The following is a 26,997-nucleotide window of genomic DNA, read 5'->3' as shown; positions in this document are numbered from 1 at the left end:
TTCAGTCCCAATTAACTACCGTCATCATGAGCTCATCCGACCAAATTTCCCGAACTTATCCCAAAACCGGCCTGCGCGCCATCACGCCCGCCTCAAACTGGGCCGACGACGACAAGTCGCACCCGGGCTTTGTCGTCCACGGTACCGACGACAACCCGGGCAAAAAGGCCTACTACATCCACCTCGAAGCCAAGCCGGGCAAGGAGGAGCTCGTGGCCGAGTTCCTGCGCGACATCAACCGGGGCGTCCTCCAGGAGCCGGGCACCGGTCCTTGGTTTGGTCTCCGCTACTCGCAGACCACCTTTGCCATTTTCGAGGCCTTTTCGTCCTCTCAGCATCGCACCGATCATGATAATGGGCCAGGTGGGCGTAATTTCTTACGTGTTGACTTGCTCAAGGATATGTTGGCGTATCCGGCCCAGATTCACAGGCTGGACGTGTTGCATGGAAAGGGTGTGTTTGGACAGGATCTGCTGCCGCTGCCGGAGCCTTGAAAGGCGGTAGCTTTTCGATGATCGATGGTGAATGGCGTGTGGTTGCTTCAAGTTGGAAGATGGCAGTCACACTTTGTTGCAGTAGAAAACATACCAGACAGGAATATTAATATTTGTACTACCTAGTTTCTTCCAGAACTTGAAGGAGCAAAGAGTATTGTTTTGAAAAGAAGCAATGAATAAATGAGGGCCATAAGGTTCATCAGTAATCTTGTTTTGGAGATGCTGAAACTCCGCTCCAGCTGATATGAAATGAAACAACTGTGTTCACCAAGAGTGTTGCAAAACACCCTAAGTATCTACCGTATTGGGAAAAGCAATTACATATCTACACATACAAAAGGCAAGTGCAAAATCTGTGCAGACAGAATCATCGTCGTTAATCAATCTATGCACAACATGGCATGGGCGTAACTAACACGTGAAAAACAAAGAAAATCAACCGGCAGCGTCGTCTCAAAGCGTGACTTCCAAAATAATAATGCCACGAATCAAGGAAGAGAAAACTTCGCTTTCTGTACTTGCACAATAACGCCCAGGCCCAGTCCAATCTGACGACGTCAGTCATTAAAGATAAAACCACTGACCTAATATTGTTCTTTGAATTATTCTTTGGGTCTACCTGTGTGGGATTTCAAGTAGAATAGCATCGACAGGCGTAATGGAATTGGGTCTTTGACATGATCAGAGACCAAGGTGATTATTCTTGTCACTATTCTCTTAAGCTTGTTGCACTGATTATGAGAGTTGAAAGGCTATAGACTACTACTCCTTGACTAGGCTCAGTTTTCATTCTCGGCCATATAGAAGACCAATGGTATTAAGTAATATAGAAGATATGCCTATTAACAGACCTGAGTATCATCTTCAACGTCCCTAATAGATATAGATTTGTATGGCTTTAGCATAGATTCTAAGAGCTCCTACAACATGACTAAACCTTCATGTCCTTGTGTCTCTATGCATCTGTAATTATGGGTTGCCAAAGAATTGAATATTTTCTTAACAAAAGATGGCAGTACAATACCCAACGATTCCAGAACCACAGATTTCCAAGTAGGACCAGTGCCTGCCCGAGTAAATAAACTAACACTGATTGAATTTTTGCAAACCACAGATGAAAGCACTGGTATATCTTTTCTTGTTCAGAATATTGAACATCCATTCACCCTTCACACAACTTTCTCCCATCACAAAAGTTCACCAACAGATCCAATTTCTGATTTCCCAAAGCTTGACTGCAAGATCCGACAAAATTCGCAAAAACAGCCTACAAGTTCACCTCGCCCTTCATCTGTTCAACACTCCTTTCACAGATACACCCGAGTCTACATTCGTCGTCCGTCGAGAGACAGCTTGTTATCCTACAAAACCTGCTCCTTGTGTCTTGTACACAAGCTCTTTCCTCGCTGGAATCAGTCTCTTACTCTTAAAGGTTCTTGCCCGTAGACAATAATAGTTATTTGATCACGGTTCTCACATACAGATCTTTCCCCCAACCATCACATTCACTCTACAATAGCCGCTTTCTTGAGTCTTGCCCATCCCCTGACAAGTTCCCAAAGAAGTGGTTTTCCATCTTCAAAACTCGTCTCATCATTTTTTCTATATTCCCGCATAGACCCTCTTTCCTAGCAGCAGTCACTGACGCTATCTCTCTTCTCCTAGATATCAGCAACCGAAATCGTCTCAGCTCTACGGCGATGAAGAATTTTCTTCTAGTGGAAAGGTAACCACAAAAAAGCATTTGATATCTTTCTGATTTCAACGTTAACCGAGTCTCGGCTCATTCATCGCTGCTCAGACTTCTCAGCAGAGTATCTCTCCCACAAGAAAGACAACACCTGCTGTTTCCCTTCATCAACATCAATCCCCATCTTCCTCTTTATGCCTTCCCGAAAACTTCAAGACTAGCCATCAGTCCACACAATATCACAATATCACAATACCCTAGATACTTCGTACAGCTCTTCAACTCGCTGTCATCAACTCCATCCCTTCCTACCTTACGATCTCAAGAACACTTCATCCACAAAAATACACTGCAGGCATTACAATGTGCTTCGTCGAGTTCATCGGCTATGTCTGCGGCCATCGCAGCCAGCCCGTCCTGCGACCCTGCCCCTTGACCACCAACCACGCCAGCAACCCCGTCTGCCCCAACCCGGCCGAGCGCCCCCAGCTCTTGGATGCCAACTGTCCGGCCTGCGCTCGCATTCTCCACGGCCGCTGGGTCGAGATTGTGACTATCGAGCACCAGTATATGCATGAGCGCGGTGCCTGTGGCTGCGGAGTCCAATTCCCTGCCGACAAGTTCCCTCCCCTAATGACGACAGCCAGCCAGTCGTCGCCCATCATGGCAATGACGCCCTCGGTCAGCCAGGAGTCTTCTGGAGAATCTGTGCGTCCTAATACCAGCAGTAGTAGCTCCTCTGCTGTTAGTTCAACCGAGCATCATCAGCATAGACGTAGTGGAGATTCTACTCCAAACAATAACTCTGATGCTCAGCATCAGATGGACCACAAGAATCAGAAGAAGAACGGCAAGTATAAGCAGAGTGGCCAGTACACGACTACGCAGCAGCGCAGACAGAAGAAGAAAAAGGCAGACAAGAGGCAGCAGCACCAGAACAGGTCCAAGGGCTCGCGCGGCCGACAGAATGACGAAACCACTACGGAGCCCGACCGCAATAGCGAGCAAAACTCTACCCTGGCCGATCACGACAAGCCGCCCGCCCTCTCCTGGAATCCCTCAGTCCTCAACGGTATCGACGAGTCCATCCCGTCCCACGAGCTACCCCGCTGGCAGCACCGCATTCAGTCGCAGTACGGCGCCGAGTGGCTCGCGGAGCACCAGGCCCTCCACGCCAGCGGCCAGTGCAAGTGTCCCGTGCAGTTCCAGTCGTACAAGCCCATGTGCGCGCTGACCGAGGACGACGTTGCTGCCGCCGAGGCCGAGCACGGCGATCCCTTTGCCACCAACTGGCGCAATGGCACGAACAAGAAGCCGACCCCGAAGCAAAAGAAGCAGAAGAAGATGTTCAACGACATTGTCCAGCCAAGAAACATTCCCGAGTACTCTGATCTGCTTGTCTGGCAGATGAACCATGGTGTGCCCAAGAGTCAGCAGGTCCATGAGCGCCGCACCATGAAATTCTGCGGCTTTGCGAACCTGGCCCAAGCCGAGCACTGGTGGTACAACCGCCGGGAGCCGCAGTCCGAGCAGCAACAGAACGAGCAGATCTATGCCTACTCGGGCAGCTATTCCATTGCCGGACCCAAGCCTCAGCGCACCTATCCCATCATGGCCTATAGCTCTCCGCAGACCCAAGCCGCGCACGAGGAAATCAAGGCTCGCACGCCCTCGCGCAAGGCCAAGGCATACCGAGGTCTCGATGCGACGGCCCCGCCATTTGTCTCGATGAGCGAGGCGGATAACAAGAACCAGACTACCAAGTACACTCAAGACCATGGCCTGCCCCTTGCTGGATTGCCCATTGGTGTAGGACCTGAGGGCCTTGATGAGTATTCCCACTCGGCCGAGTGGGAGATGTGTAATTCGGCTCGTCCAAAGCGCATCAGGACCCAATCCTGCCCTCCTTCTGCCAACCAGTAAACAGGGTTGCTACTAATGTAGCTTGTTCTTCGATCATGATGTATCACGAATCTCATGAACCAATGGCTGTTTGGCCCCCCCATTCCTCAACCTTTTTCAGCATACTATTTGCACAGCCGATGCCGTGCTTTTATTTCGTCTGTAAGTTCACAGTCCCGGTCAATCACACCTTGATACTGACTTCTTCACAGTTAAGAAATCTCAAGATAAAACAAAAAAAAGCGTCCTTTCAAAAAAAAACTTATCATATGTACCGGCACAAAACATGCCTCATCTCCTTCACGATGCATTCCCCATGGCTCTTAACCTCTACTATGGTACATGCAAAATGGGATACAGTTGGTTGCATCGCGGGCAATCCTCTTCCGTATGGGCATCATCGTTCTATGTTTTCCCCTCGACGTTTCAATTTTACCTGTCAACCTCACCTGCATACTGTTAGTAAGGTTCCGTTCACATATAGGACAAATTACTTACCGAACACCAGATCCATCGTTCCAATCACTGCCACAGCGTCTGCCAACAAGTGTCCTCGCGAGATGTGGTCAAAGCCACCCAAGTGTGCGAAACCCGGAGCACGGATGTGGCAACGGTATGGCCTCTCGCTTCCGTCACTGACAAGATACACACCCATCTCTCCCTTGGGTGCCTCAATCACGGAGTAGGTCTCACCAGGGGGCACAGCGTAACCCTTGGTGTAGAGCAAAAAGTGGTGAATCAGAGCCTCCATGTTCTCCTTCATGGCTGCACGTGGAGGGGGCGTAACCTTGTAATCCTCCACTCTCACGGGGCCGGCAGGCATATCGTTCAAACATTGGTGGATGATACGGAGGGACTGACGGAACTCCTCCATACGGCAAAGGTATCTATCGTAGCAATCTCCGTTGATACCGACTGGTACATCGAATTCGACCTTGTCGTATGCGTCGTACGGCTGGCTTTTTCGGATGTCCCAAGGGACACCAGATCCTCTAAGCATAACACCAGTGAAGGAAAGGTTGAGGGCATCGGCAGCAGATACGACACCGACACCCTGCAATCTGTTGATCCAGATACGGTTATCTGTCAACATCTCCTCGGTTTCGTCGATACGGTCGCCAAATTGGGTAGCCCATTGGTAAATATCGTCAAGCAGACCAACGGGAATATCTTGGTGAACACCACCGGGGCGGACATATGCGGCGTGCAGACGGGCACCGGAAACACGCTCATAGAATTCCTATTTTGGGTGGTCAGCTGGTTGCGGTGTTTTCCTGCTTATCATCAAGGTTCTCGGTTTCGTTCCTTCCTCCCATATACCGGAGTTCCATTGCGATTTGTGTTTCTTTTTCTTCTTTCCCGCATCTTAGATAGATAGCATCAATGAAATCAATCTCCTCTTACCATAAGCTTCTCACGCTCCTCGAAACCCCACAAGAAGGGTGTCAAAGCACCAACGTCCATGGCGTGGGACAAAACGGACATGAGGTGGTTCAGAATTCTGGTGATCTCGCCGAACATGGTTCGGATGTATTTGGCGCGCTCGGGAATCTCAACATTGAGCAGCTTCTCCACGGCCAGCGAGAAGCACTGCTCGTTGGTCATCATCGAGACATAGTCCAGACGGTCGAAGTAGGGCAGAGCTTGAACGTAGGTCTTGTACTCGATGAGCTTCTCGGTACCACGGTGCAGCAGGCCGACGTGGGGGTCGGCTCGCACAATCTCCTCTCCGCTCAGCTCGAGAATCAAGCGCAACACGCCGTGGGCGGCGGGATGCTGGGGACCAAAGTTGACCGTGTAGTGGCGGACCTTGCGGGCGGCGACGCCCTCGATGCTGCCCTCCCTCGAGGCCTCGACGGTTCCATCCTGGTTCTGAAGTCGCTGCATGCCATAGGGGTCGGCAGGGTGGGAAAAGGTGCTGTCGACGGGCATCAATGTGGTGCGGTCGACGCCGGGACCCTCGTTGGCGCGGCGGAAGGCGGTGGACGAGAAGGTGCGGGCGGAAGAGCGGACTGAGGGCATCGCAAGCTGCAGGCGGCGAGCGCCGCAGCTGGCAATCCTGGATAGCACCGCCATTGCGATTGTTGGGTGGTCAATTGGACCGATGGGAGTTGGAGGAACGTTGTTCGTGGATTAGCTCTGCTGTGGCAATCAATCGGGGATTGAAGTTCAACGGGCCCGGCTAGTAGCGAACTGCAGTGTGCTCGTCATGGGTCTGCCCCGCAATAATAATTATTCCGGGTCTGTGGGCCGCGTTACTGCCAATCGGCGCTGTTTCCTTTGTAATGCTTTTTGAAAGGTGCAATGCTGGATATTGTTCCTTTTGCAACTCGGACAACTTGAGAGTTGGTACAAGTTATAATGTGTGATTGCCAGGCAAGTGCCTGTGACTTCCATGAGCTTGGGAAGCCTGTGGCGCGGGCTGATTACTGCACAGTGAATTTCCAAGCGAATGTCAAACACCCAGTTTTGCAAATTGCGCGCCGTGGATTGGTCAATTGAGCGACAACCGTGCACTCCATCAGTTGCCAATAGTAACTGTATCTTTGGCCTATTACAAAGCTTCCAAACCTCAGAGTCATGTTAATGATCAGCATCACCAACAAAGAGACGGATGCAAACCAGCATTATCTTCCGGCTCCTTTTGTACTCGGATCATCATTATCTTTTCCTTGTATAAAATTTCATCGTTCACTAAAATGGTACGTTTTCCAAGGCCAAGTCAGCAAAGGATCAGCATACTAGAGACAGGCTGCTGTATAGACAGTTGTGTGACCCCTTCCTTCCTAAGACTCTTAAACATAATGGTAATTGCCGAAGGGGAAACAAAAACAACACCCAAGGTCTGTTGGAATCTCTTGTAGAAGCACACACAGTCAATGACGAGCTTTGAGTCAATTCGCATTACTGCTTTTATAGAATCAAGCTCGTCAGTGCTGAAGTTGTGTATAAAAGTCAACGCATCATAGATTTTGTTATTATAAACTATCCGATCTCTACTCGAACATGGTCAAATTGATCAGAAAAACGCTCTTCTCTTGCGGAAGCATTTATCCTATCGCAATATTCTCCTCTGCCCGACCGCCTGACATACATATTGTCTCCCATGTCTTTGGTTTCGCCATTGCCCTTTGCCCAAAACATGTGATTCAACTGTGGCATGAACTACTTTGGTAGCCATGTTCTGTAGCCGGCACTGCTAAGGGATTACCTCTGTGTATATGACAAGAGCCATTCTCGTTGAAACTCATTACTCTCGGGTCTTCCAACCGGCTCGAGATCCCCATAACCACCCATCCCCCACATTTGCACATTTGGCACGAGATCTTACACCTGGCTGTACGCCGTATCCAACACAAGTTTTTCAGATGATATCTTACAGTGACGAATCTTGTAGAGTAACTCGAACTGACAAATGGGACGAATCGCTGGATTCCCTTTCCCGACTACCTGACAACACTGGGATCTTCCACCGATTTAGGAAGAGCGAGTTCACCTGTACATAATCCACAGTTGATGTCAACGTGGATTGGTTGAACGCCATTCTCTGGGCGTCCGTATGGCCAATAGCTAGTCAGATATTGGGCTGGATCCGGCCATCATTCGATGCCCGTAAGAAGCAAAATCTCCGCAAAGCAAGCCATGACTTTAACTGATAATATCCGTACACTATGTTCTGCGTTCGAGTTCTCGTACCAAAATGGTTGAGAAGAAAAGGCAGTCTGTCAGCTAGTTAACCTTGAAACTGTTACGGATCTCTGTTAGATATTAAATCTTCGTGTGCTTGGAAATAATTAATTCGAAATCTGGCACAGGGTGACTTATACCAAAACCTTACCCAGGGCGCATATGAGAAGAAACTTGTTTTATACATATCCTCATCCATTGTCATTTCTCATTCATTCTGTACTTTGGAACACAATGTGCTGAATATATTGCTAGAAAGTTGCAAGTCGCCTGTGATGTGTACCTTAATGTATGTATTACAATATTCTATGAGGTCATCCACTTAATAAGTCACTAAGGGAAGGAGATACAAGGCGGAAAAAAAAAAAGATACTAATCAAGACAGCTTTTTTTTTTCTCCCCTCCCTGATATTTTCAGTTAAATCACAAGCTGTATTTTTACTCAAAGCTCATTCCAACCAAACACATATATATGAAATTTGAATCGCAGCACGGGAAGACGGCGCTTTAGCGCCAAGCCGCCAAACTGGGCAAGAAAAGTGCTAACCAGTATATAGTTTGCATCGGGGCTGGTCCAGCCTACTGGTTCTGGGCCCTAGAGTAACCCTCCTTTGCCTCCCTTTATCATAAAACTAGTTGCCTCTGGGCGTAGGAAAAATCAGGCTATGGGTTTGTTTCCCTTAAGATTGACTGGGGATCGACTGCCCCGGCTTGACAGTGCTTATTCGAAACTTGCTTTTTCGGGCCCAGGCAAGCCCCAGGGTACAGGGAACCTTGGAAGCCATTAGCACAGCCCGCCCTAAGGATCCCGCGAGTTCCCTGCAATGCGACAGAGAGTGAGAGAGGGAGCCTGGGATCTTTTGAGTATGGAAATTGTTCGTCGCAGGTTTTCTTCTTTTCTACTCCGCCAACTATCTCTTCAATTTTTGTTTTGACGATACAGAGATTCGTCGCAAGGACGTAATTATGTCGCGCTAGCCACGGAATGCAACCGATTGCAGTCTGATTGCACCACAAAGAGAGAGCCCTACCTCTTCCGTATCAGCTGGCAGCGACCATAAATAAAAAGCGGCTGTACGGCACCGTCTCTTCCTTGGCAACTGGGCAACTTGAAATTCACACCGGAACCATTTGAAATTCAAAAACTGGGGGACTTGCGCCATGGGTTTGCGACAGACACTCAAGAGACTCTCGACGGTTCGCGACCGGTCACGAGGAAACGCCCCCATCGTAGATGGCGATGCTGACGCGCGGGCGCCCATCAACAGCCCCAACCAGACCTTGGAGGAGGACTCTGGAGACGAGTCGGCGGACCGCCGGTTCTCTGATATTCTAGAGGTGTCTTTGGACGCCAAACTACCGTCGGCCGCAGAACGAACAGGACCGCTGCCAAGGAAGCCCACTGGAAAGCGGAAACCCGGCCATACTACTAAATTGCGACACAACCACACCGTGAGAAGGGCTAGGTCAGTCGAGCCTAAACCGCAGGATTATCTGTACTTTGGCGAAGGTGGCAGTTCAGCGGGCGTGGCGAGGTCTTCGCTGCATCAGTCGCAACCACCACGAGCGGCCTCTAGCGGCGCCGTGGAAGTTAAATCATCCAATACGCAATCTACCGGCAGAGATGCCAGTGGATTTCTTAATACTGGAATGAGTAATCACCAAATGGCCGGGGGTTATCAAGCTTTGACCTATGGCGGCTCATTACAGTACGACTACGCAGGTGTTCAGGCCCCAGGAGTAGACGGATTATAGCTGGCAGACACGAGTCACGATGATACAGGATTTAGACAGGACAACGAGAACACATTTTTGGCCCGACATTTGATCAGAGGACTCATATTTTGAAGAAAATCCCCTGACAGAAATCGATCAGCTCTATAGAAATAGAGCTTTATACAACGAGACATGTAGTCATGAAAGTCTCTTCAAGATCGAGGCAAGCTGGGCTTGACAGCATGTGCTCATGCAAAGCATGTTAATGGAACAGAATATCACGTTGACAAGGAAGCGCGTACAAGGTCATGATGCGTCTATTTTGGTATCTCAAAAGATTTGTGCAAAAGTTTTCCAATACTCAGGAAAATTGGAGAATGAATCTGAACACCAGATTCGGGAATGCTGTGTCAGTGATTGCAATCTCAGATCCATGTACCAGGCCTAGATCCTCTGCAAGACTCTTTTCCAGGTTGGGCCGTGTTAGCTCCTCCAGCTGGGGCGGAAATTGCATGTAAAGAGACTTCTCTTCGGCTCTGATAGAAGGCTTCTTCAACTGTGCTGCTGCATTTGTTGCCAGTGAGTCGAGTAGCTCTTGCAACTTCCACTTGGGGTCGACTTTGAGAGGCTTGGCGAGATTTCCACAAACGGGACAGTCCTCCTTCTTCTCGTACTGGAAGGTATTGGTATAGATGCCCTCGGTTCCATCGTAGGACATGAAGTTTTGCTCGAAACCCAAGGGGGGTGCCGTATTGGTTGCGAGCTTCAAGGCCTCGAGACAACAAGAACCAGCAATGATGGCGTTGGTCGAGGCAATGGCGGGAATGATGTTCTTGACAGTGCCCTGAGTAAGAGAGTAGGTAACTCCCGGAATGTTGAATTCCTTGGCTCGTGCCAATGCCTTGTCGTACAGCCAGGTGATGTGCTCAGGATCGTCCTTGTCCAAGGACGGGAAAGGCTTCTCCTGCTCCCAAGCAATGATGTGTGCCCACTCGATACAGTGCTCGGGCTGTCGCGGGATAGTGGCAAGTGTGCAAAGAGGGACAGCTGCTCTAGGTGCATAGAGGTCCAGCTGGCACTCAATGCAAGGTCCAACCGTAGGCAAAACCACACGAGTCTGTCCCTTGAAACCCTCAGTACCACCATCGATCAGGGGCTTGATTGACTCGGGATCGTCGTCATCGACCATTCCCACCAAGGTAGCATTGATCCATCGTCTTGCTTCAATGCTGTCCAGTCCGCAAATGACAATCTGAAATTGGGAATAGAAGGATTCGTCAAAGTCCTGGATCTTGCAATTGTGTGGTGTGATATTGACGCCCTTTACGCGCTTCATGACAAACTCGGCAGCGACAGAAGCCTTGAACTTGCCGACATCGCTCTTTCGGAAGAGGAACTGACGGTTGAGATTGGAAATGTCGATAGTGTCTAGCGAACAGCCAATGTGTAAGTTTTCCAGATAAACCTTAAAATACCATAATGGAAGAGCACACTACTTACCCATATCAATGACATGGATGTTCTTGAAACCAGACATGGCTAGGTTCTTGAGCATCTCACAGCCCAGTCCACCAGCGCCAATCACCAGGATCTTGTAGGTCTCGAGAGGATCCGGCATGTCCTCGGGAATCTCGTCATCTTGGTTGAAGGGACCTTTTGTCTTGCGAATGTGGTTCAGGTACTTCCATCGGGCAGCCTCGCGGGCCTTGCTACCCGTATCGACGGACATGGCGGCGAAACTGCGCTCCAAAGATGAGGAGGATGCTGTAGTGGTGTTTGCAGGCGGGAGGTGGGATGTGGTGGTGCTGCAGCTACTGCCTGTAGAGCCAGAGGCGCCGGCACCACTGTAGCTGCTGGAGCTGCCTGGGATAACGTCAGAAGCTGGGGCTTATCGGTGATAAGGCACACGCTAAAGTGCGGGAGGGCAGGGCGCTAATAATGTAGGTAATCTAGGTAGCCATCGAGTTAGGTATCTACCTGTTAGGCGCATAAACTCACCTTCATCCATGGTCTTGAGCATGTGGTTGTCTCCCATCAATGCATTATGATTGTGAAGTTTCGAGTTCAAGAAGGCAATGTTACCACGACAAAATCCGACAGAAGCTTGAAAATCTAGAGCCCCTCGCAAATTAGCACAACTTCACCGGGGTAGCTGGGCAGGTTTTTAGGGCCATACTGCCCAGTCGACCGGGAACTATTGTTCGTCGTCCTGCTTGCGTTCAGTCTTGCACTGCCATCGTCGAGCATGAGTAGTCTCTGAACGAAACAAAAGAGACCGGGGCTTGTTTATATGCCAACCACAAGCAATACGAATGATAAAAATTTTTGAGCATTCTTTCAGCTTCTACACAGACAAAAAACCAGACACATGGTTGCTCTTCCTCATCAATCACTATGGAAGAACTCTTAACTCCTGTTGGCCAAGTTAAACGCCAGACGGAGGATCTTCTGACAATATCAGAACCTGCCAAGGTCACCAGGGCCTCAAAATCAGATTTCAAGGGTGCATCTCCAGAAGAGGCGCTCGAAACACTAAAACACCAACCCAGCTACGATGAGCTCATCTCCGTGCTCGGATATTTGCGGCAGGGCTCGCAAGGGAATCATCCATTCGATATCCATCAGCCAAGTCCCGAGGCAGCCCAGATCATCCACATACTTGTAACCGAGATAGTGCCAAATTACTGGGAAGTGATCAAAGAGAGCACCGGCAAGGAACACAAGAACCCAGATTTGAGATTGATGCTCGACTGTTTACTCAGTGTCACCGGCATCAACGCCGCCATTACCTTCATCAAAGCTCTGACTCAGCAAGCAAAGAACGACCCTAGAGGTGTCAAACAATCAAACGCTATCGTGATTCTATGCTCGCTTATGGATCTTGCAAGTCACTTACTCGAGCCAAAGGATCGATTGCAAACAGTTTGGCAGAATCTTTCCCCTTCCATGAAGAACTCGGGCAGGGCTCGAGCGATTAGACAAGAATTCATATTTCTAATGGCTGGAGGAAGAATCGTATCATTATCTGCAGAAGCCGAAGTACTACTTCGCGAAGCAGAAGCTTCCAAACAGTCATTCTGGACTGCTGATAGCAAAGCATACGTCCAATGGCTAGGAGCCAATCTAAAGACTTGGATACAGAGTGAACAAACAGATGATTCCATTAAGCTCTGCGCGGAGCTTTTGTCTAAGTCGTTGAAACTTGGACATGCTGGTGAGCTTAATACTCTCTTCAGATGTAAAAATGACTAACAAGAATCCAGACATGCTTGTACAAGACTTATACGAGACGCTTCTCATTCGGAATCAAGCTCTATCAACGTTTCCACGACTACTAGATTGCATGCCTCAACTAGATCAACGCCGATTCTTGACAACAATCCTCAAACTTCTGGCCTCCCGCTTACCCACCTCATCCGACAAGTCTACAGAAGACTATCCGATGATATGGGCTGCGGCAGGTGTTCTGAAATCAGTGATCGGGACGAGTCAAGTTAGAAAGGGTTATTTGATCGCCTGGCTCACTGATGCAAGCGGAGCTGGACTGGGCGACGATTGTGGCATCAGAAGAGCTGCCGTAGCGGCATTGGCCAATGATAAAGAGGCCATTACCACGGTACTGGAACGAAGTTTGAATCAGTTTGGAGATCAATTATACATCAAGCACTCTCCGATATTACAGCAAGAAGGTGAGATATTCGATTCATTGTCTGGCACTACATCTTGCTGATATCTATCAAGCTCACGCCCAAGTACTGCTACTAAGCGCCGGCTACGTTCATCGAATATCGCCAATCAAGCTGACTATATTGCTTCGAAGTGGTAGCTATCTTAATGCCATCTCAAGACGAATCGACGCATCCCAGCACAGGGCAAAGTTCCTGGGCATGATTGTTGGGGAAGCTCTGTCTGGACTTGTAGACGGAAGTGACAAGAAGCTTGATTTTCACTCGGATGAGACGCACACAGAGGAAGCGACGTGGTACAAGTCATTAATCAATATCGCTGACGAAATTGGACCAGTCAGCCCTCTCCAAACCCAGACAAGTCCCGAAAAACCTTCCACCAGCACGAAAAGGGCGGCATCAAAACCCAAAGCCCGTTCTATACCATCAGCACCAAAAACAGGCTTCATCATTGAAGAGATTGAGGATGAGGATGAAGACGATGAGGATCTAGTACCTTATGCAAAGCCAGGCTCAGACGCGGAGGACTCGGATGAAGACCCAACCCTGATCAATCGGGACAAGCCCAAGGCACCTGTCTACATAAGGGATCTCATCCTCTATCTTCGTGATGGAGAGAGCTATGACCGCCAGAAACTGGCCCTTGCCACGGCGCCAGTCCTCATTCGCCGCAAAGCAAGCTACGGCACAGAAGTCAGCTCACACGCGGAGGAGCTAGCATCTCTTCTGATTGGTATCTCTAACAAGTTTGAACTCGACGACTTTGACAATCTGCGCCTGCAGGGCATGATTGCCATCGTTGTGGCGCAACCACAAATCATGGGCCGCTGGTTCGCCAAGACATTTTTCGACGGCGATTACTCCCTTTCCCAGCGCGCTTCCATTCTTATCGTTTTGGGTTTGAGCGGTCGTGAGATAGCTGGCTATGAGGCATCAGATTATGCGTCCGCCGCTTCATTCCCCTCCAAGCAGCTACCAGCCAAGATGGAAAAGCACTACGTCCTGGCACCGCCATCCGATCGATACAGCTCCTCACCCTCGAATCTAAAGGCGCTCCCGCCCAACGCTCTCGACAGTATTTCGCAGTCTCTCTCCCAGACTTTCCTCGCCCCTCTAGCCGCCGAAGCCGCCGACGCCGCCACCGGGCCCGATGCGCTCAAACTGTCAACCTTTACCTCGCGGCTTCAAGACCCCACCAAGGTGAAATCCAAGGCGATCAGCAAGAAGCCCGGGATCCGCAGCATCCCCAACACGACAGCCCAAGTCATTGCAACGTCGTTCTTCTTCCCGCTGACGTCGCGGTTCCTCGCAGCCCTGCACTCGCCCTCGGCCTCTCTGCGCGGCGTCCTCTTTCAGCCCTACTTGCTGTCCGTCTACCTCAAGACCCTGGCCCTGCTCCTCCACGCCGCGGGTCCCTCGACGCTGGCTCTGCCCCAGATGACCTCGGAGTACTGGGACCTGCTGCTCGGCGTCCGGGCGCAGTGTGTCGGCGAGGCTGGCGTCACTCACGCGGTGCTCTTTGGCCTCATGGCCCTGCTCGATGTCAATGAGGGCGATATGCGCGGTCTGTGCCAGCAGCACGGCCGCGAAGTTGTCGAGACCGTCGAGTGGGTTAGCGGTGTCTTTGACCGCACCCGCGGCGGCGATCAAGGTGGCGACGGCGAGGAAAACCAGGTCAAGATGATGGCTGCGGGAATACTGATCAGACTCCGAGAGGCAGTAGAAAAGTACAGGGCCCTGTTGATGGGGGATATGATAGGAATGGCTTGAATAAATCACTTCACATAGACATTCACGTAGAAAATCAAGATATTCAGTTGGTGTTTCATGATCATATGATTTCGTGCCCTGTTACGGCAAACCTAGTACAAATACTTCATGTCCCATCATGGCATCTTGTGCCTTCCCATAGCATGCTCAATACAACTGCTCTTCAAAACATTACTCTGACAAATTCCTTGCACACTGGTATATTCCCATCGTTTCTTCCACGCTTGTTCGTAGTACAAAAACAATCTTATCCTTAATCAGCTGGATTTCCAATGTCCTCTTCACTTATGCGCCCTGCAGAGACACGACTGGAACGTCGGGGTTCCAGGTCACCAACCTGTTGGCCAATGATAGTAAGATGGTCAGACAGGGAGGCAACAAGTCGGCGCATCTCTTCTGCAACGTCGTGCGTGCTGGCGGTGCCCTCCATGATGTTGGCAGCAGGTGGTGCGACTGGATACAAGCCATTGTTTGCGCCGGAGCCGTTCGCACGCCTGTTGATCCGGTGATTCGAGGTGGTGTAGTCGCTGTTATCCGAATCGACATAAGATTGTGACGCGTCCGAGACAGACGGCTGGTGACGGATAGTGTTCTGCATAGTGGACGGGTCGGGTTCGCTTGCGTCGGTTAAGGATGCAAATTGCGAGGCATCGGAAACGTAAATGGACGGTTCGCGCTGAGTAAACGAGGCTGGAGCATAGATTGAAGGATGGCGTTCAAGCTCAAATGGATTGGCGCCGCCTCCCATCTCTGAACCGGTCATCGAAGGTACGTCTGAGTTTGCTGTGGACGGTCGCGTGTATTCTGGCATGCCTGAATCCACAAGACCCTCGTCTAGATCGATGAGCGAGGAAACAGACATGCGATCGTTGGTGGATCTTGGCACTTGTAAATCGTATCCCTGTGATGGAAGACCCGCTGGTTCTGTCTGTTGGTGAATGAGAGGTGGCCTCGTCGTATCCTCGCCGTCAAAGGTGAAATTCGTGATCTCTGCACTCGCGGAAGCTGGTGGTATTACAGTCGGCCATTGCCAGTCGGGTCCAGGCCTTCCATTGTTCAGTTCTGCAGGATCAGAAAATGGCGCGCGGTTGTAAGAAGGGTCGGTAGCTCCTGAGAACGACCAGTTATTATCCATCGACGCTCTGGGGCCTGGACCAGGACCAGGACCTAGATTGGAACTATGGCCCGGACCAGCTCTGATTGTGTCCATTGATGCGAATTGTGACAAGTCGCCACCGTCGAGGGAAGCATCCAGATCAATCAGGGACTCTCTCAGAGTCGAATGCATATTGTCGTTTCTCAGCGGTAAGTCAGAAGCGGGAGGAGGCGGTGGGGGAGGCGGCATAGGCATGTGTCCATAATACGCCTGTGAGTTCTCATTGTAGTTGGAGATGGTGTTTGGATCAAAGACCTTTTCTAGAGGGGCCCTCATTGCTGATAGTGCTTGAGGAGGTGGCCTTCTTCTGCCCTTCGGCTTGGCTTTCTGGGTTTCCTCGTTGAAACCGCCGCCTGGAAAGTCCACCTGTGATCCATACACATCTCGAACAGCCTCAAAATCAGTAACTCCGTCAGGGTTCTCATGGATTCGTTCGTCGAATGCAAGTGTGGTACTGAAGTTCCACTCGTCAGCCAGAGATGTTGAAGCAAGATCGACATCAGACGGTCCCTGTGCTCCAATCAGAGGGTTGAATAAAGACTTTCGACTACCGCCACGGTCTTCCCACAGCTTGTATGCCCGTACAAGTGATGCCAAACTGCTGGAGGGATATCTGTCTTCGGTTCCTTTGATGTAGGGGTGGTTCTTGACTTGCACAATTGTTGGTCGGTGTTTCGGTGATTCGACCAAGCAGAAAGCAACCAAGCTCTTGAGGTCGTCGGAGTATTGCGGTCCTTCCAAACGGGGCAAATGTTCTCTCAGGAAACCTCCAAGCTGTGATAGTCCGACTTGAGCCACGGCGTTTGGCGGTAGACCAGAAGCAATCTCATAAACCATTGATCCAAATGCCCAAATATCAACTTCTGTTCCATATGAAGCGTTCATGTCAAAGAGCTCTGGCGCCATCCAGTGAGGAGTGCCAATAAATGTCGATCGCTTGTCGAACTTGCTCTCCATCATTCCGGCCACGCCAAAATCACACAGCTGTACACCACCTTCCTCTGTCACCAAGACGTTTGCGCATTTGATGTCTCGGTGAATGATGCCTTGTCTGTGTACCCAAAAAATAGCAATAGCAACCTCTCGCAGGATGGGAATGATCCATTTCTCCTGCAGGCCGCCCGGTGCTGTCGGCTTCATGAGAGTTGCGACACTCCCTCCTGCGCAGTATTCTGTCACCATCCACATGGAACGGCCGACAGGTAGTGCCTCTAGCACATGGTTGATGTTTTTTGCGCCGCCCTCACGAAGAACTTGGAGGGCGGTGACTTCTTTCATGAACTCGGAATACGTGTCGGCAAGTTTCGGGTTCATTGTGTCGCTCTCGTCTACATCGATGATCTTGACGGCAACCACCTTGCCGTCTTTGGCTCCAGTGGCCTTGTAGACGCGACCAAAGGAGCCCTTTCCGATCAGTTCTCGGAGCTCGTAGTCGGGGGCTGGCTTCCCCGATTTGGTGCACTCTTCTTGCACCGCCAGCTGCATCTTTCTCGCATCTTCTTCAGCTTTCCCCTTAGTCTGGGACCAAGGGACCGCAAGCCCCGCCATCGTGACGGCTTATCTGCGTTGCTACTGTCGTGATGGTAAGCGAAGTCCAAGAAAAAGGAGAGAAAAGGAAAAAGAGAAGAAAGCAAAGCAAGCAAAAGAAACCAACGAAATGAAACAATAATTTCAAGAGGGGGAACAAACACGCAGGGCCGGCACGATGGAGGGGGAAAGGGAGGTTCCAGTGGAACATCTCAGGAGGTCCCGCTGGGACATCTCAGGAGGAAGTCCCAGAAGGACATTTCCAAGGAGGTCCAAGTAGGACATCTCAAAGGAGGTCCGAGTAGGACATCTCGAGGGCAAAACAGGAGGCCAAGCTGTTTTGTGATGATGATGTGGTAGAGGTTGGATGGAAACAGGCTTGGATGGAAACAGGCTTGGAAGAAATAGAAAAGGTGGGATGGAAAAACTCGACAGCTAACCAGGACGTGGGGTTGAAGCAGATTGTGCCTTGTTCTGTAGGAAGCTAAGGGCCTGGCTGATTGTTTGACGACGGGGACCTTGACGATGGGGACCTTGACGGCTGCTTGGGGAGTTGAAGGCGACGCGGTGGTGGCATGCGTGCTATGCTGTGCAGTCCTGTGCTTGATGGAACAGGAAGTGTAACAGATCCTTTGTAGACCAATCACCAGCGCCGATGACCACCAGGGTGAATGACTTGAAGATGAAGTATGGAAATGATATATGGTGATATATACACCGGCAACTTGCCTATGATGCTGTGATGGCACGCTTGCAAACATGGGGATCTCTTCGATCACTTCACCGAAGACACTATGATAGGCCTTGACATCTTTTTGGGGCAAATCCTTGAAATTCGGGCGAGCAAAAGACATGGTGAAAGGAAGAGAAGCAATATAACAAATGAACTGAGGGTATACAGACAGGAAAATGGCAGATTTCGACGACGAGCTTGAAGATTGAGAGCGCAAGGGAACGGGCAGTGAAATTCGAAAATGGTGAAGGGTTCGGCGCGAGAGAATGAGTGAAAGTTGAAGACGGCATGGTGACTTACAAGAGTATGTTTCAAACGACACAGCTGTGATTATTTGGACAAGTGATGCCTGAGGCTGCCCACTGCCTGGAGCCTGCGGGCGGCGCGCCGGAAATGAAGCTGTCGAGACTGTCACCGATATAGAAAGTTATCAGTCGACCTGAGCTGAGTCCACCCCTATTCTGCCGGCTTTCACTTCATCAATTGTCGACGCAGATCAATCCGAATCGGCCGAAATTTCTCTCAGTGATGCACAGAAGCAGTATCCGATCCGAAATACATTAAAACTCGCTGGATTTTGTCCTTGTTGTGGTGGTGCCGGCACCAAGAGCTTGATCTACTCTATAGAGGAAAGGTGGAAGTCGTTCAAGGCGTGATGCACGCACAGACAACTGAATTACCGTTGCCAGACAGGGAGCTTCTGGCGCTAATTGCTTTCGGACTAGCGCCAGAATAGCACGAGCCTATCAAGACACACGACTTTTAAGCTTAAGCCCCTCCAATAGCTACAGGTGTACCGAGTCTTGACAACCCGAGAGCCTAGAAATGAAGCAGCCTTGTTATTAATGTAGATATTCTCCTGTTGACTGGACTACAAACTTCCACTCTGGTACTCAGCTTTGTTTGCAGATGCAAACGAGTTCCTGAAATAAATCAACTTCACATACAGTCTTTCGTGTTAAAAGTGAAAAGACTTGTCACTGCACCATGACTCATTTCGACTCTAGAGATGACCTTGTTCAACTTTCTGTAGAAGCATTCAATGCATTGTGGTTTGTTGTGTATCATGACCCCGAACGTGGCTTGGCTATTTTCTGCGTGTATCGCTGCCACCAATTGCATTTCAATGACTACAGCAAAAAAAGCAAAGGACTTTTGCGAACCCACTGTATCACATGGCTGTAAAGGATTAAATTTGATAATAAATGCTACCTACGAATAGCAGCTCTCCCGTCCAGGAGGTGGCTCTACATAAGGCTACTTCGGCCACCAATTTCCATACTACCTTGGCCATCTCGCATCTCACCACTTCTACCAACCACAAACTCGTGGTAGATTCTTTCAAGTCGGTTTCGCTCTTGAGTGCTGATACTGGCCCTGGTGCCTTCAAGCGCCTTGATAATGTGTTTCCAGCCTATGATGACTTCCCCAGCCCCATCACTCTTGTTTCCCTTGCCGGCGTTGTGGCCGTTCGTTAGGTTGGCAGCGCCCTTCTGCATGTACTTGGCTTTCCTCTTGGCAAGCTTGATATCTTGCAGCTTGGCAGCGATGGCAGCATTCTCAGCTAGCTCGGACGACCTGTTGTAACCTTTTGCTGCCCGTTCTTTCTCGTCCGCCATTGCCTCCTCGGCACCGTAACGGAATTGAACAAAGTTCCTCGATTGCGCGGCAGGATTCACCTTCGTTGCAGCAGACGGTCGAGATTTGCTTGACGGTTGAAGGTCCACATCGCTCAAGACATCGTGGATGGCTTCAAGTTGAGCATTACTGATCAGAGCTTGAATGTCGGCGCCAGTAAAGCCTTCAGTCCGGAGGCCCAGGTCGCGGAGTGCATCCTGGGAGCCCAAGACCTCTTGGGACATTTTGACCTTTGACGCCAGGGCCTGAAGTATGTCTATCCTTTCGTCGATATCCGGAAAGTCACACAGAAGACTCTTGTCCAGACGTCCAGGTCTGAGCAAAGCTGGATCAATGAGATCGGGACGAGAGGTAGCAGCCAATACGTAAACACCACTGAGTCCTTCTGCGCCATCCATCTGAGTCAGAAGCTGGTTCACCACACGATCGGTCACACCTGTCGAATCATGGCCACGTTTTGGTGCAATCGAATCGAACTCGTCGAAGAAGAGGACACAGGGCTTTGCCGCGCTTGCTCTTTCAAATAAGTCGCGCACACTCTTCTCGGAGGCTCCAATGTACTTGTTCAAAATCTCCGGGCCCTTGACACTGATGAAATTGAGGCCACACTCGCCAGCGACAGCTGATGCCAAGAGGGTTTTGCCGCATCCAGGAAATCCATACAGCAGCAGTCCGGAGCGTAGTCGAAGGGGGCATTGCGCAAAAATGGGCGCGTATTTTGTAGGGTATTGAAGTGTTTCCAGCAGGATACGCCGCGTTTCTGTTAGTCCACCGATTGAGGAGAAGGTCGTGGTCGATGACTGTAGTGTTACATTTCGCAGGGAGGCTGGTGTGAATCCTTTGAGAGCATTGTCAAAGTCTACTCGACTAAGCTGCACGATATCCATCGATTTGTTGGACGGGTTCTCGCTGACAGAGCGTATGAGGGCCTCATTACGAGCTCTTGCAACTAGCAATATCAAATCACCTGGCATGTAACCATCGGTCTCGCCAGCGATGTCGAGGAAATCGAGTTCGGGATCTAGAAGAAAGCCGTCCGAGGCCGTATTGGCGGCGGAGCCCCTTCTACTTGGCTGACTGCCACCATCCATCCACGCTTCGCCGTCCGCACTTCTCGCACTGCCATCTGCCGTGGTAGGGCGACTGTGGTCCGAGTCCTGCTTGTCGAGCGACGAAGGGGAAACTGTATATTGATTGACTACAGTTTCCATCACTCGTCTCCGGCCGTGCTTGTCAGGGGCCTTCAGATCAACGATCTCGCGCACCACATGACCACCGATAATCACGGTATTCAGCGAATCCTTGCCCTGTGCTGTAGCGAGCAGTACCACGTTGCTCTCACGTGTGCAGTACTGGCGGACTATGGAGACGATTATCTCGCTGATTTGACGGCTTCGTCCGTTGTCGTTACCTACTTGGAGCTCTGTCTCTGCAGGACATAATTTGTCGAGATCATCTAGGATGACAATAGCCTTGCCGCCCAGTCGCGCACCCCAGCTAGCCCGCATGAAAACCCTGTTGAGTGTCTCTTTGATTGTCGATATCCTGCTCTCGTCATTGACCAGACGCCTGCAAGGGAAGTAGGTGGTGTGGAAGAGATAGTCTTTACGCAAGTCCTCGCCCACAGACTTTGCAACAGATGTTTTTCCGGATCCCAATGCGCCAGACAACAATATGGAGGACATATGCGATAGGTGAGACTTGACTTCTGTTAACAAAGTGTCGATGCCAACGAGGATTGAATCAGTAGCAAGATCCCCGCCCGTTTGCTCAAGCTCGTCTGATCCAGACGGCTTGGTTATTGGCGGCTGAACATCAAGTGGAAAGGACTTGTCGGATCCCAAGCACCAGCTCGTTGGCTCTTTGGAGCCGGTAGAAATGATGGGAGGATCAAACTTCAGGACGCCTCCTTCCCAGCCTTGCGGTGCTTCCAAATCTTTGCTGAGCGGAAGCACCATGCCATCGGTCAAGGGTCCGGAGAGGAAGCCTTGGCTTTTGGCACCACTATAAATACGTGTGATCGTCTTTGCGGCCTCTTCCTTCTCAGACTTGGACTCGCCACCGAATCGCAAGCCCTCTGAGCTTCTAGAGCTGGCTGTTTGGTAAGGATAGATCTTGAGACTTTGCACGGTACTTCGCGTGATGGGTTGAGATGCCGGCTCGATCTTGATGATTCCACCAACCATGCCGGAGCAATTCAGTGTTGCGCACAAATTGGAAGACAACGTGATAGTCTGGCTGTCGGGCAGATCATCCCACGGACGGAGGTTTGCAATAACCTTTTCACTGGACTTTACTGCCTCTGCATTTGCGGCGGCTTCCTGCTGCTGCTTTTGAGGGTCGATTGGTGGCTGCAGCCCAGCCGGCTTGACCACATTGACTGAAACATAATTGACTCCTCTGAAATCCTTGGACAAGAGCAGGTCACGATCTACCCATACAGTCAGGTCAGATGTGTCAACATCTTCGTCGAACCACTCATCACACAAATATCTGTCCACACCCCTGAGGAACAATGCCACTTTCTTTTCTTCGCGCTGACTCCTCCGCCTAGCAGTGCTAGCGGAGCTTTTCCCACTTCTTCTAGATGTACCTCCAACACTTCGACTTTCACGGCTTGTCTTGGAAGGCTTCGCTCGCGTCTTGGGAGCGACAATGACTTCGGCGTTGGGCGCAATCTTGACAAACGGTGTGTCGGCGGTTGGTGCTGGTTCTAATGATAGCACCTTGACATTGGCCGTGGACGTCGGCGATAGATGCAGTGTAAGGGGATGAGGCGAAGGGGCCTGTCCTTGACCGGGGCTATAGAGGGGATTCGGGAGGGCGCGAATCTGAGAGAGCATGTGAAGTTCCAAAAAGGTCGCGTGCAGCTCTATTATCTCCCAGTCCTCGGGTGTAAGTGGTTCAATGTTGACAGTATGGGCGAGCGGCGGATCAACATGTATGATGGCCATGACCTTCTGGCCATCCTGTAGTCCAAGAGTCCCGGCCAAGGAAGCATCTATCTCAACCGAGGCTACTTCCTGGTCCCTACCACCAGTGCGGGAAGCACTGATGCCATCGCGACCAACTAGTGATGCAAGTTTGCGTTTACTCGGCATGCCCGTCCAGCCCACAAAGATTGAGCGTTGTGACTGCGTGCCATTACTTTGAGACGAGCCGCTTGGAGCGAGCGCTCTGTAGCTGAGTTCGACGACCACATCTTGCACCGGAGTGTTGATATTGAGGAGCAGAGAGACGAGCGAGGAGGGAAGATTCACGAGGCAGTTCTTCAGGTGTACGAGAGATATTTCGGCAGCAGTTGACTGCGCGTTCTTGCGGGAGGCCATTGTAGGTCAGAACACTTGCGAAGGAGATTCGTGCGATCGTTGCGACGTAGAATTGGAGCAGTTACATGTCGTCGAGCAATGGATTGGGGTGCTTCATCGAGTTCACGGTACAATCTGTAATCCGGAGCGTGAGCTTCGGCGGGCCATACCTAAGGTAAGGTAGCTTCGGCCGGGGTTGGGGGGTTGTAGTGGGTAGACATGTGCCGTAGCCGAGGCAGTGGGCCATTAATGCGCTTCAGACGTTTGCATGCACGCAACTGGAGCTGACTGAACGGTTATTGTGGCTTATGCTAATTTTATGCATGGTCGCTAGGCCATGCATGGAGCATTATCTCCAACGTCCAGCTGTTCGTTGGTTGCACAGTCCATACGCCAATTGTGCCTAGGCTGGTCTGAAGTAATACGAGATATGGCTTTATGCCCAAATCGCCAAACTGTCGCGTCGAGGGGCAGTCGACGCGTTTCAATTAACCTTAGCGCGCGGCCCCCTGTCGCGTCGAGCTTTTGAAATTGATGCCAACCTCCCGTGGGTCTAGACTGAAAGGCTCGAATTCGTTCTCTTTGCGACATCTTTGCAGCCGTCCGCGTCATCTCTCCTCCGGCGCATTCCTATTTTCGACTTCAAAGTCCTCGAAAATCTATTCAGGAGTGACGGCAGAGGCAATTGACTGCCCATCATGGCCCTTCTTCAGGCCCGCAACTATGTCGACTACGAGGCGCAACAAAATGCCTTCGAAGACTTCCTCACGCACTTCAAGACCTCCCCGCAGGAGAGCATCACCCACGCCATCGGCCAGATCAGCATCGATGAGGACGACTTGAGCGATGAGTACGACTTTATGGACGAGGATGACAATGCCCATGATCAACGCCGGAGGCAAAAGGCCGCCAAGAGGCAACCCAAGCACAAATATGCCGAATTGATGCAGCAGCTGGCAAACCGCGAGCTTGACGAAGTGCTGATAGATCTTGACGACATAGTCACTGTATGGCCATACTCTCTCCTCCTTCGGCCTACCTTGTTATGAAACTAACATTCCATTGTCTTGTAGTGGGAATCAGAAAGCGATGAAGCTCGCACACTCAAGCTCGTCGACTCTATCGAGGGAAACACAAAACATTACGTTGAGCTCATTTCGAGAGCTATCGACAACAAGATGCCTCCTCCCGCGACAGGCGTCAGCTTCAAAGACGACGTGTTGGATGTCATCATGGAGAGGCGACAGGCCAGAAACCGCGAGGTGGCTCAACTAGCAGAGAGTACTAACAACCCGGACATGTTGGAGTCGACCTTTCCCGCCCAACTCACGCGCCGATACACCCTGGTCTTCAAGCCAAGGACCTCCACTCAAGAGAAGCCGGTCAAGGCCCTTGCCGTGCGACAAGTTCGTGGTGAACATCTTGGGCACCTCATCACAATCCGTGGCATTGCGACAAGGGTATCCGATGTGAAGCCCATTGTCCAGGTTGGCGCTTACACGTGCGATCGCTGTGGTTGCGAAATCTTCCAGCCGGTCAATGACAAGTCATACGCACCTTTGACGACATGTCCTTCCAAGGAGTGCAAGGAAAATCAGTCCAAGGGCCAGCTATTCCAATCATCTCGTGCCTCCAAGTTCTTGCCGTTCCAGGAGGTCAAGGTTCAAGAGATGGCCGAGCAGGTCCCAATTGGTCAAATCCCTCGAACGTTGACAATCATGTGCTACGGAAGCACTGTTCGTCAAGTCAACCCCGGTGACATTGTGGACATCTCTGGTATCTTCTTGCCGACTCCCTACACGGGCTTCAAGGCCATGCGTGCTGGACTTCTCACCGACACGTACCTGGAGGCTCACCATATTGCCCAGCACAAGAAGGCCTACGAGGCGATGGTTATTGACGACAGACTCCTCCGCAGGATCCAGACTTTCAGCCAATCTGGTGCCGTGTACGAGATGCTGGCCAAATCTATCGCTCCCGAGATTTTTGGACATCTGGATGTCAAGAAGGCCTTGCTGCTTTTGCTCGTTGGTGGTGTTACTAAGGAGATGGGTGATGGTATGCGCATTCGTGGCGACATCAACATCTGTCTGATGGGTGATCCTGGTGTAGCCAAGTCGCAACTTCTAAAGTACATCTCAAAGGTCGCCCCTCGAGGTGTATATACCTCCGGCCGTGGCTCCAGTGGTGTTGGTCTCACAGCCGCTGTGATGCGTGACCCTGTCACAGATGAGATGGTCCTCGAAGGCGGTGCCCTCGTCCTTGCTGACAACGGTATCTGCTGTATCGATGAGTTCGACAAGATGGATGACAACGACAGAACCGCCATTCACGAAGTCATGGAGCAGCAGACGATTTCCATCTCCAAGGCTGGAATCTCGACGACTCTCAACGCCCGAACATCTATCCTCGCCGCCGCCAATCCCATTTATGGCCGCTACAACCCTCGTATCTCGCCAGTGGAGAACATTAATCTTCCTGCTGCCCTTTTGTCTCGTTTCGATGTTCTCTTCCTCCTTCTTGATACCCCGACGCGTGAGAGTGATGCTCAACTTGCGAAGCACGTCGCCTACGTACACATGCACAGCAAGCATCCCGACCTCTACGCCAACAACCCGACGTCGGCTGCAGCCAACAGCAACGGTGAGGTGCCGAATGTCGTGTTCACTCCGCATGAAGTCCGAGCCTACGTCGCCAAGGCGCGAACGTACCGCCCTACGGTTCCCGAGACTGTCACCGAGTACCTGACCAAGACATACGTGCGCTTGCGAAAGGCTCAGAAGACCGCCGAGTCCAAGGGCCAGAACTTTGCTCACACCACTCCTCGTACACTACTCGGTGTCGTCCGTCTGGCACAGGCTTTGGCACGTCTGCGATTTGCAGACTCTGTCGACCAGGACGATGTTGATGAGGCTCTGCGCCTGATCGAAGCCAGTAAGGAAAGCTTGGCTGCCCACGAGGGACCACGAAGGCGTGGCAGAGACGTCAACACCAGAATTCTGGAGCTCGTCAAGGGATTCTTGGAGAGCGGTGCTTGCCGTCCTGATGACGTGGACGATGATGATGAGGAGGCTGCCATTGAGTTGAGCCTGCGCAAGGTCAGGGAGAGAGTCCTCGCAAAGGGCTTCACGGAAGATCAATGGTTGACAGCTTTGGACGAATATGCCAGCATTGATGTAAGTTTACTTGGACTATTGTGCCAAACTGCATCGGAGTTGCATTTACTAACGATAAATAATAGGTTTGGCAAACGGCAGGAAATGGTACAAGACTGGTGTTCATTAATGCCGGTGGCAATGATGACGATGACGAGTAGGATGTCATTTCATGATATCCGGGAGTTGAGGAATGGGACTGCAACAAAGCGGGGCTTGGATTATGGCGTTATGGATACTGCATCTGCCCCCATAGAGATGCGCACATGTCGTTTATGTAGATTCCATGATAATATAGGCATGAAGATTAAACCATCCGCCTCTAGGGTGGTTATGCTGGGAGGTGATACACGGCGATGTTTACTGATTATCATGCACAGTAATGTTCCTTCCGCTCTTCTTCAACAGTCATGGTTCACGACGAATCCATGGCTGGCTGGTAACTCTTTGCAGTAGTTGTGTCATGTCAAGGCAGCTCAGGTAAATATGATTTTATACACACCGGCACTTGTGTCTAATACACTATCGCCAT

The 26,997-nt window shown here is 50.8% G+C and overlaps 9 protein-coding genes across 9 annotated transcripts; 5 read left to right on the top strand and 4 right to left on the bottom strand.

The window, feature by feature from the left end:
- Window positions 1-26: 26 nt before the first annotated feature.
- PFICI_01106 (uncharacterized protein) lies at window positions 27-494 on the top strand (the record flags this gene model as incomplete). The annotated part of the gene is made up of 1 exon (XM_007829687.1): window positions 27-494. One exon carries the CDS (start codon window positions 27-29, stop codon window positions 492-494), a length of 468 nt encoding a protein of 155 aa, XP_007827878.1.
- Window positions 495-2,550: 2,056 nt separating this feature from the next.
- Window positions 2,551-4,110, top strand: PFICI_01105 (uncharacterized protein; the record flags this gene model as incomplete). The annotated part of the gene is made up of 1 exon (XM_007829686.1): window positions 2,551-4,110. The coding sequence occupies one exon, from the start codon at window positions 2,551-2,553 to the stop codon at window positions 4,108-4,110; it is 1,560 nt and encodes a 519-aa protein (XP_007827877.1).
- Window positions 4,111-4,521: 411 nt separating this feature from the next.
- On the bottom strand, window positions 4,522-6,165 carry PFICI_01104 (NADH-ubiquinone oxidoreductase subunit A; the record flags this gene model as incomplete). Its single annotated transcript, XM_007829685.1, has 3 exons — window positions 4,522-4,538; window positions 4,588-5,329; window positions 5,494-6,165. 3 exons carry the CDS (start codon window positions 6,163-6,165, stop codon window positions 4,522-4,524), a joined length of 1,431 nt encoding a protein of 476 aa, XP_007827876.1.
- Window positions 6,166-8,937: 2,772 nt separating this feature from the next.
- On the top strand, window positions 8,938-9,531 carry PFICI_01103 (uncharacterized protein; the record flags this gene model as incomplete). Its single annotated transcript, XM_007829684.1, has 1 exon — window positions 8,938-9,531. One exon carries the CDS (start codon window positions 8,938-8,940, stop codon window positions 9,529-9,531), a length of 594 nt encoding a protein of 197 aa, XP_007827875.1.
- Window positions 9,532-9,853: 322 nt separating this feature from the next.
- PFICI_01102 (uncharacterized protein) lies at window positions 9,854-11,512 on the bottom strand (the record flags this gene model as incomplete). The annotated part of the gene is made up of 3 exons (XM_007829683.1): window positions 9,854-10,920; window positions 10,993-11,355; window positions 11,491-11,512. The coding sequence occupies 3 exons, from the start codon at window positions 11,510-11,512 to the stop codon at window positions 9,854-9,856; spliced, it is 1,452 nt and encodes a 483-aa protein (XP_007827874.1).
- Window positions 11,513-11,886: 374 nt separating this feature from the next.
- On the top strand, window positions 11,887-14,948 carry PFICI_01101 (uncharacterized protein; the record flags this gene model as incomplete). The annotated part of the gene is made up of 3 exons (XM_007829682.1): window positions 11,887-12,706; window positions 12,804-13,181; window positions 13,234-14,948. 3 exons carry the CDS (start codon window positions 11,887-11,889, stop codon window positions 14,946-14,948), a joined length of 2,913 nt encoding a protein of 970 aa, XP_007827873.1.
- A 253-nt stretch (window positions 14,949-15,201) lies between these two features.
- Window positions 15,202-17,652, bottom strand: PFICI_01100 (uncharacterized protein; the record flags this gene model as incomplete). Its single annotated transcript, XM_007829681.1, has 1 exon — window positions 15,202-17,652. The coding sequence occupies one exon, from the start codon at window positions 17,650-17,652 to the stop codon at window positions 15,202-15,204; it is 2,451 nt and encodes an 816-aa protein (XP_007827872.1).
- A 1,959-nt stretch (window positions 17,653-19,611) lies between these two features.
- Window positions 19,612-23,331, bottom strand: PFICI_01099 (uncharacterized protein; the record flags this gene model as incomplete). Its single annotated transcript, XM_007829680.1, has 1 exon — window positions 19,612-23,331. The coding sequence occupies one exon, from the start codon at window positions 23,329-23,331 to the stop codon at window positions 19,612-19,614; it is 3,720 nt and encodes a 1,239-aa protein (XP_007827871.1).
- Window positions 23,332-24,008: 677 nt separating this feature from the next.
- On the top strand, window positions 24,009-26,626 carry PFICI_01098 (uncharacterized protein; the record flags this gene model as incomplete). The annotated part of the gene is made up of 3 exons (XM_007829679.1): window positions 24,009-24,317; window positions 24,384-26,486; window positions 26,552-26,626. 3 exons carry the CDS (start codon window positions 24,009-24,011, stop codon window positions 26,624-26,626), a joined length of 2,487 nt encoding a protein of 828 aa, XP_007827870.1.
- Between the last annotated feature and the right edge of the window lie 371 nt (window positions 26,627-26,997).

This window comes from Pestalotiopsis fici (assembly GCF_000516985.1).
Source record: "Pestalotiopsis fici W106-1 unplaced genomic scaffold PFICI_Scf_1, whole genome shotgun sequence".
Taxonomy (NCBI): domain Eukaryota; kingdom Fungi; phylum Ascomycota; class Sordariomycetes; order Amphisphaeriales; family Sporocadaceae; genus Pestalotiopsis; species Pestalotiopsis fici.
Note: the sequence above shows the minus strand (reverse complement) of the source record. Positions and strands in the feature narration are given on the sequence as shown.